At 35.1% G+C, this 8,460-nt stretch overlaps 2 protein-coding genes across 2 annotated transcripts; one reads left to right on the top strand and one right to left on the bottom strand.

The window, feature by feature from the left end:
* The first annotated feature begins 747 nt into the window (after positions 1-747).
* On the top strand, positions 748-4,204 carry LOC145557915 (cytochrome c1-2, heme protein, mitochondrial-like). Its single transcript, XM_081619092.1, has 7 exons — positions 748-846; positions 2,602-2,786; positions 2,885-3,164; positions 3,378-3,449; positions 3,544-3,660; positions 3,912-3,977; positions 4,088-4,204. The coding sequence occupies exons 1-7, from the start codon at positions 748-750 to the stop codon at positions 4,202-4,204; spliced, it is 936 nt and encodes a 311-aa protein (XP_081475218.1).
* Positions 4,205-4,316: 112 nt separating this feature from the next.
* Positions 4,317-7,950, bottom strand: LOC145560110 (BIIDXI-like protein At5g11420). The gene is made up of 3 exons (XM_081621373.1): positions 7,822-7,950; positions 5,356-5,868; positions 4,317-5,082 (listed from the first exon to the last, which is right to left on the bottom strand). The coding sequence occupies exons 1-3, from the start codon at positions 7,886-7,888 to the stop codon at positions 4,541-4,543; spliced, it is 1,122 nt and encodes a 373-aa protein (XP_081477499.1). The 5' UTR covers positions 7,889-7,950; the 3' UTR covers positions 4,317-4,540.
* Between the last annotated feature and the right edge of the window lie 510 nt (positions 7,951-8,460).

Genomic DNA, 8,460 nt, shown 5'->3' with positions numbered 1-8,460 from the left:
AATATAGTTTTCTCATCAAATATAATAGGAAGCCCATAAGAATAAATGATTAATTAATTATGTGAGCTTAAGTGAGATGATATAATATGGGCCTCCACTTCTAAGATCCTTTTTGGACTGCTATTAAGCCCAAATACTGAATCAATAATGCTGTTGGCCCAACGAGAGATTGGACTGTTTTCTTCTGTATTTGAAATGGAGTCTCCATCCAAATTAAAGCCCAATACGTAATGAATTAATGATCCGCCCAGATCTTATCACTGTGCCCAAAACTCATTCAACAAGTACAAAGTACTTACAACTTGGCAACACACCGAATAAAGCGGTCTATGTATGATAAGTCATAAGCTTAAATCGCCCACCTATTGGTAATTTGTATTGCGTTTTGGTTCATTTGCACATAGGAATGAAAAAACAAAAGGAAAAGAAAAAGTGGTTTCAACAAAACTTAAATATTATTAATATTTTGAAAAGTAATAGTAGTAATTCAACTTTCTAAACTCTTCTAGAGAGCACTTTTAACTCCCATGCACAGGGAAGTGCTTCGTAACATTGAAGGTGGCCACTTTATTCAATGGCAATCTAATATTACAGGTCTATTTCTTCTCTCTTTTTGCTACGGCATTAGAGATATTATCTCTTTCAAAAAAAAAAAAAAAAAAATCCTTTCTTTACAAAACATTTTCTTCAATATATCCTAGGTTAATTTTGAGTTTCGTTTCAGTTCAACTAGTAAATCAGATCACAATGAATCGAATAATTTCTCGCCTAGCTAGTTCGAAAGTATTAGGCAAACCCCTGCAGCTTCTTAGAGCAGATGATGGTGTTATCGCTATCAATTCCAAGGTAATCGCAAACTTGTTGTGTAGTTTGTCTATCACAAAGAGTCAAAGAATACCCCCTTTGTCTCATATTACATACGCGGTTTGACTTTTGGTTGTCTAATTTTTTTATTTTTTTTGAAGGGATGGTTGTCTAATCCCATCATTTAAAAATTTTCACAATTTTGATACAATATTAGTAGCACTGTCAAAACGGTTTGACAGTTCGAGTTCGGTTCGGTTTGAAATCGGTTCGGTATTAAATCGGGTCGGTTTGAAATCGGTTTAAGCATCTCGCGGGTCGGTTTCGGTTCGGTTTAAATAGTTATCGGTTCGATTCGGTTTCGGTTTATTCTTGAGCGGTTTTAATTCGGTTCGGGTTGTAAACGGTTCGGTGCAGCCGGGTTGCAGTTTGTTAACGGTTCGGTGTAAACGGTTTTTATACCGGTTCAAACAGTTTCGGGTTGGAAACGGTTTCGAGTTAGAAACGGTTCGGTTCTTTTTCGGTTCAGTTTTATTTTGGTTCGGTTCGTTAACGGGTTTGCCTTTTATACGATTTAACGTTATTCGGATCAGTTCCATTTCACATTTACTAAATTATGGTTCGGAACGGTTTTTTATTTCAAAAAGTCGGTTTTTAATCGGGTCATTTGGATTCGAGCAGTTAAACGATTTTGGTTTGAAGTTTCATAGTACTTGCTAACCTTTTGCTGGTTAACAAGTTTTATATCAAGCTGAGACTTCATCACTTCATATTTAGGCATTAACATTATATTATATACAAATTCTCATCGATTTCAAAAATACATATCATGTTATTTCAAGTTTAGTCATACTGATCTTACTAGTTTATTACGAAGTAACGTAGATTATAAAAGTTTAGTGTATTAATGAATTATTATTGTTTTACTATCACATTATTAGCCGCTTCTTATTCAATCAACTAATTGATGTGTCATAATCATGATTTGATGAGTTATTGTGACGTCGAAATTACAGTTTGATTTATAGACGTTTCGGTTAGTAAGTGGTTCGGTTTATAAACGGTTCGGTGCAAACGGGTTGCAGTTTGTTAACGGTTCGGTGTAAACGGTTTTTACCTCGGTTCAAACGATTTCGGGTTGGAAACAGTTTTGGGTTAGAAACGGTTCGGTTCTTTTTCGGTTCGGTTTTATTACAGTTCGGTTTAGAACTGGTTCGGTTTGTTAACGGGTTCGGTTCTTATACGGTTTGACATTATTCGGATCGGTTCGGTTTCGGGTTTACTTAAATACGGTCCGGGTCGGTTTTCGGTTTTACAAAATCGGTTTTTAATCGGTTCCGGTTCTCATTTGGGTCAGTCGGTTTCGGGCAGTTAAACGGTTTCGGTTTGAAATTTGACAGCACTAAATATTAGAGATTAAAAACTTATAACGAAAACATATGTTAAAGACATGGAGTAATGTAATTGCATCACATCTCTTATAGATAATTTTAGGCGAAAATACCTAGACATTTAATTAAATAGGTATGTTCGGTTATTAAAGTCAAATGTGACCTTCCTGTTTAGTGGACGAATGAAGATAAATCACTGGTACCATAGATCAAATTATGTATGGCAAAATCAAGCTAGTAAGAAAATTAACCAAGAATCCATTAAATTATGAAAACACATACATACAAAGTACAAGTTTAGAACTAGTACTTATCTACCAAATAGACATTAAGAACTTATTTTGTTAAGAACTTATATCTGTCATTCAGCATTACTCATCGCTCAAATTGAACTTCATTTTCTCAGACTCTGGATACTGCAACTCCTATATCAAAACAATTTTCCAAAGTATTCGCGCTAGTTGGTGCAGGAGTTACTGGACTAGTCAGTTTTGCTACTGTGGCCTCAGCCGACGAAGCTGAAGAAGGCCTGCATTCTGCAAGCTATCCATGGCCTCACCAAGGCATCCTTAGCTCCTATGATCATGCCTCGTAAGTACAATTACTAGACTACTAATTAATCATCATGTCACACCAACATATTCATATTAAAAGTTGTAATTTGGGGCTATTGTTGTTTTACTGAACAGGATTCGTCGAGGACATCAGGTGTATCAGCAAGTATGTGCATCCTGTCATTCAATGTCACTTCTTTCCTACCGCGATTTAGTAGGTGTGGCCTACACAGAGGACGAGGTCAAGGAAATGGCAGCTGAGGTTGAGGTTGTTGATGGGCCTAACGACGAGGGAGAAATGTTTACTCGTCCTGGTAGATTAAGTGATCGCTGTCCTCAACCTTATGCTAACGAGCAGGCTGCTCGGTATGCTAATGGAGGGGCTTATCCTCCTGATCTTAGTCTCATTACCAAGGTTCATACTTCAATATAATAATCTGAGTTCATTAATAATAAGTTCAAATAAAGGCGAATAACTTAATTTTATTAGGAAAAACTAGCTTGATCAGACAGTATATATGAACTTCCACTGTAAAATTATCAGATTTTTATATTACAAGGAAATTTTCCACTGAAATAATCTGAATTTCAATACAAGGCTTACTTATCGTTTGTGCATTACTTTCAGGCTCGGCATAATGGCCAAAACTATGTTTTCTCACTTCTAACTGGCTACCGCGATCCTCCTGCTGGTGTTTCGGTAACATTCAACAGTCTGAACTGTTTTTCATGCTGTTCTGTCATATAAGTACAATTGAGTCTATGTATTTGGGCTTATAAAATTTTTATCATAGGTTCGCGAGGGGCTGCACTACAATCCTTACTTCCCAGGAGGAGCAATAGCCATGCCTAAGATGCTGAGTGATGGTTCTGTAGAGTATGAAGACGGAACACCTGCAACCGAATCTCAGGTAAAACGGAAATCCCCTGTTTTGAGAAACGAAATTTGTTTCTCATGAGGGCATTTTTGTGAATAAATCAACAACTATTACATTATAATGGGCTCTACAATTGAATAAAGTTGAATAAAGTTGTTGGTTTATTTACAAAAATGTCATGTGAGAAACTGGGGCATCCCCTAGATAAAACATTTGTATACCTGTACTAGTCTGGTTGAATATTTAGGCACTGGAAACTTATTTGTTGTCGAATATTGTCACAGATGGCGAAAGATGTTGTAACGTATTTGACATGGGCTGCTGAGCCAGAGATGGAAGAGCGAAAACTAGTAAGTCAGGGCTACATTTTTCTTCTTCTTTGAAGCTAAGTACAAATGTACAATGATGAATGATGCTGATGAAATGGTTTCTAAAATGGTTGCATAATTGGTTGTTTCAGATGGGATTTAAGTGGATTTTTGTGCTTTCGCTTGCTCTACTTCAAGCTGCTTACTATAGACGACTAAAATGGTCTGTGTACAAGTCTCGAAAGCTAGTCCTGGATGTTGTCAATTGATCTCCCCTGTTCTATACCCTGCTTGATGCTCATAATTCATACTGTTAGAATAAAATGACACAAAATATATGTTAAAAAAAGAAAAACTATATTCTGAGTTGGTATTTGGGCCTTATTAAGAACAAATGAATAATTTTATTATAACAATAAATTTTAAAAAAATTGTAAAAATAGATACATTGATCCTGAAACATACACTTCATGAACTCTTAAACCAAATTAACATCTAGAAACCTTGAAAAACCTCCTAGATGGGGTTGATGATAGGCATATAAAAAGTACTACTAAGTACTAGTATCGCGTAATAAGTTATAAACCAATTATTTAAGCATTCTATTACACATGATTGGGAGTGTTACGGTATGAATGAGCATGAAGAACCTTAACATCGTCGAGAACAGGACCACACATAGACCCATCAATGGTCATAGTGTAGAATGTGCTCAAGAACCTAATGACCGTTTTATCCTTGTTGGCCTTAAACACAAGTTTACCTCTTGTAAATCCACCAGTACCCTTAGAGTTATATGTGACCCTAGTGGTTGCCCTTTCAGCGAATGCCTCAATAGCCAAAGGACCAACACACCCATTTTTGCCATCACCAACCATGAAAGTAAGGGCGTATGACCTGCCCGGTTGGGTCCTAATGGTTTGAGCAATGGCACTTTCTTTTCCTCCAACGAGCTCAACGGCTCTTTGGCCTTCTGGCACGAAGAAATGAAGGGAATCAATGTACTTGACGGCCTTAGAGGACTCGATCCTCCAGGCTGGTAGCGGAGAGTGACTGTCCTCGATGTTAGGAGGGATTAGGACACCCCATGATGAGCTATGGAACACATATGGCCCTTGTCCAAAGTCTCCATTCTTCACCAAGTTTCCTACAATAGATCAATAATTATAAGTCATTTAATCATAATATTAGTAAAGCAAAAATGTGGAAGTTTCCCTTCCACATGGAAAATTTAGGATGCTTGGTCACTTTTTTTGTCTAAGCATGTGCTTACACAATAACAATCAAATCTTCTCACATGACATCAAATCACATGTATTTTTAGCTAGCCAACTTTTACATCATTAAACAGTAGTGGAATTGCGGCAGTTATAAAAAAAATAATTTTAGTTCGGTAAAAATCAGTTGATAAAAATAGTACCTCCGGTAGGCTTGACTGAATCCAAAATAGTAAGAGCAATGATATCAAGAAGAGGTCCACAAGCAGGGTCTTCACCAGGCTGGCCAGGGTTGTGGAGGGTGACCTCGACGGCATTGGCCTCAGCACGGAACCCCCAAGCATAGGAGTCAAACCCAACACTAGAGTATACGGTTTGTAGGGGCAAGATCCCGGAATGTCCCTTAGAGCTAGGGGTGATCGTAACATTGAGTACTTCCTCTTGTGAGCAAGTCCTTCCAAAGCTGAAGGTAAGGGCATAAAATTTGCCTGCTTGAGTAGCCACCTTTTGCTTAATAGAAGCATTGGACCCTAGCCTTACGGCGTGTTTGCCCTCAGGTACGATTAAGACCATGTCTTGTTGCTTGGTTCCTGATGTTATGTACTCAACAAACCCTGTTACCTCCCATTTTGGGATTGCATACTTGCCCTCTATTTTGGTTCCGCTAATTTGAGTTGGGTTCGGCCTTGTCTCAAAGTCGCCATTTGGGAGCAACGCTGATCAAAATAATATAAGTAACGTTTATTAGTTTTACACTAAAAATTCATAAAGTATATGAACGATGGACTAGCTGTTACACTTAAAAAAAAAAGTCATAAAGACCAAATGATGTAGATATTTAGACGGGTTATCTAAATCTCGACACATCAAGGATAGTTGAAATCCAATTCAATAGGCATTTATTAAGCGTACGTAAATATCATCTACTTAATGAAATGAAATTGAATCACATAAGTTATAAGTTAACGGACCACTGACAACCATGACCCAGTTAATTATGAGTTTATGACCCATAATTTAGTATCTATCTATATTTTTTGATTCAATTAAAGTGTATTACAGTCATTGGACAACGTATATTAGTAGTAAATCTAAAAATCGTAGCAAAAGTAGTCTTAAACGTAAGTGAGCATGTGATTAAAGAGATTATTCGTCTACTCAAATCTAAATTGTCTGACATCCCACATAATAATAACATGGCTTGCATATATAAAACATCCTATCTGTCAAAAAAAAAAAAAAAAAAAAACATCCTAACTAATAAGAAGGTACCATGCTCCAACTGTAAGCTAATCAGTCACATTTGTTGGGTTGGATCCTAAATAATTTGGTTGTTAGCTTAGGGTGCTTGGTTGCGGTGCTACTCGAAACTTGAGATCGAATCATATCCACTCTAATGCTTTATTATATTATTATATTATTTTTTTAATTTTTGACTACTCGTGTAATGGCTTGTGTAATACGAAGTATATGATTTGTGTATCTATATAACGAGAAAATGAAAATAGTTTTAACATTCGAAAACTACTATATGATGTTAAAATTAGTCTATGCTTCATACTACTTATAAACCAAATAAAATTTTCAGCTGAATGGTTGTTTAGATTTCCCTCCTAAAAATAAAATTACTCCGTACTATATATGGCATTTATCCTCCATGTGCTTGGTTTCCTGCTCTCAACCAACCCTCAATCACTCATTAGAGCACATATTAAATATCAATAAAACGTCTCTTTCACACTAATTTATTGTAAAGCGATGTGTATAAAACTATCCCAAGATAATAAAATATATCTTGCTCGCATAAGGCTAATTAAAATTCACTTAAGAGTATATATGCAAGAAAACGTGTAGTACAGTGTTACTATCTACTATATTACTGAACAGTAATATTAAACTCTATTTAGATCTATCCACTCTTAAAGCTTGATAATCGAGATCTACTTAGTAATTAGAATAATAATACTCCCCATTTAGTTGTGTAACTAACTAAAAAATATTTTTAAATAGGGTGTAGTATTTCAACCACATTTACCAACCTAATCTTTCTCGAACGTAGAGAGAAAATGATGACTAATCTTTTTTGCAAATAAAAATGATAATTAATCTTAACTTCATCGGGAACTTCCTATGATGAACATGTAGTAGTTGCATATTTCTCGGCCTAAATTTCTAAACTAATGTTATTTCATTGTAGTAGTAAGTAGTTACCTAGAGTCCAAGCTTCTAGTCTTCTAGATAATATGGACAAACGTTTTTGCCACAATGATTGATTTGTTAGAATATATATATAAACTAACAACGGCTACAATAACAACAATTGACATTTTAATCTTAAAGATGAAATCGACTAGCTACATGATTCAAGATTTTATCTCTTATACTTACCTATCAGAACTAAACTAATGAATTAAATTTTAACTTAAAAATACAATTAAATGCGACATACCAAGTTCTAGACTCCGTATAGTGTCACACAAATTAATACTTGTACATTGAAAAGAATACGTTATAATAATAATGTTGTTTTGTAACATAATACAAGGGCTAAGATCATCAACTAACTAATTATTAACTATGATAGACTATTATATCATCCCTATCAATTTAGCATTGATGAATTGAAATGAAATAAAAACTTAGGAATATAAATAAATAAATAAACATACCTCCAAATGTAACACAAAAGCTAGAGGCTAAAAGTAGCACCACTACAAGCCCATTGAGCTTCGACATTGTATGTTAGAGAGAGAAAGAGATGACGTGAAGGAAGAGAGAGAAAGTTGATTTGAGAGTGTGAAAAATTAAGAGGGGGTGGCATGGAGTTTATATGTGTTTTGAGTTATAAAAAAGGACTTAATATTATTGGAATATTACATAAATGCCATTGGTTTGGACTGACAATAATCAACTGAGACTAGTAATAATTAAGTGGTAGTTTTTCATTAAAAAAATGGCTAATTATTAATTAAGTGTTAGTAGTACTAGTTAACTGTTTAGTTAATCAGAATTGATGATGACAGTTACTGGTGTTAGTTGAAAGTTAGGCAAAAACACCTCACCATTTTTAGAACATGCTCAGTTCATGGTCTAAAACAGCTCTAGTAAACATTTATCTTTATGAATATATTGTACAGTTTTATGTTTGGGAGTTCAAGTTTATTTATTTCTATTATTGATGAAATTTGAAGTGATTATAGTCGGGAGTTTTGGAGAGACTTTTAACGGTTATGATATATGTAGTCCTAATTAAGATCAAACAATCAATATAGAGTTCTCGACTTTTGCTAAATGATTTCATATATAAT

This window comes from Chenopodium album, chromosome 9 (assembly GCF_948465745.1).
Source record: "Chenopodium album chromosome 9, dcCheAlbu1.1, whole genome shotgun sequence".
NCBI classification, from domain to species: domain Eukaryota; kingdom Viridiplantae; phylum Streptophyta; class Magnoliopsida; order Caryophyllales; family Amaranthaceae; genus Chenopodium; species Chenopodium album.
Note: the sequence above shows the minus strand (reverse complement) of the source record. Positions and strands in the feature narration are given on the sequence as shown.

Excerpts from the sequence above, each read along its gene's own strand:
- LOC145557915 (XM_081619092.1), top strand. The coding sequence starts at position 748 with ATGAATCGAATAATTTCTCGCCTAGCTAGTTCGAAAGTATTAGGCAAA. Across the intron at positions 2,787-2,884 it reads AGCTCCTATGATCATGCCTC|GATTCGTCGAGGACATCAGG; the intron begins GTAAGTACAATT and ends TTTACTGAACAG. Across the intron at positions 3,978-4,087 it reads AGATGGAAGAGCGAAAACTA|ATGGGATTTAAGTGGATTTT; the intron begins GTAAGTCAGGGC and ends TGGTTGTTTCAG.
- LOC145560110 (XM_081621373.1), bottom strand. The coding sequence starts at position 7,888 with ATGTCGAAGCTCAATGGGCTTGTAGTGGTGCTACTTTTAGCCTCTAGC. Across the intron at positions 5,869-7,821 it reads CTTTTGTGTTACATTTGGAG|CGTTGCTCCCAAATGGCGAC; the intron begins GTATGTTTATTT and ends TATTTTGATCAG. Across the intron at positions 5,083-5,355 it reads TTCAGTCAAGCCTACCGGAG|GAAACTTGGTGAAGAATGGA; the intron begins GTACTATTTTTA and ends GATCTATTGTAG.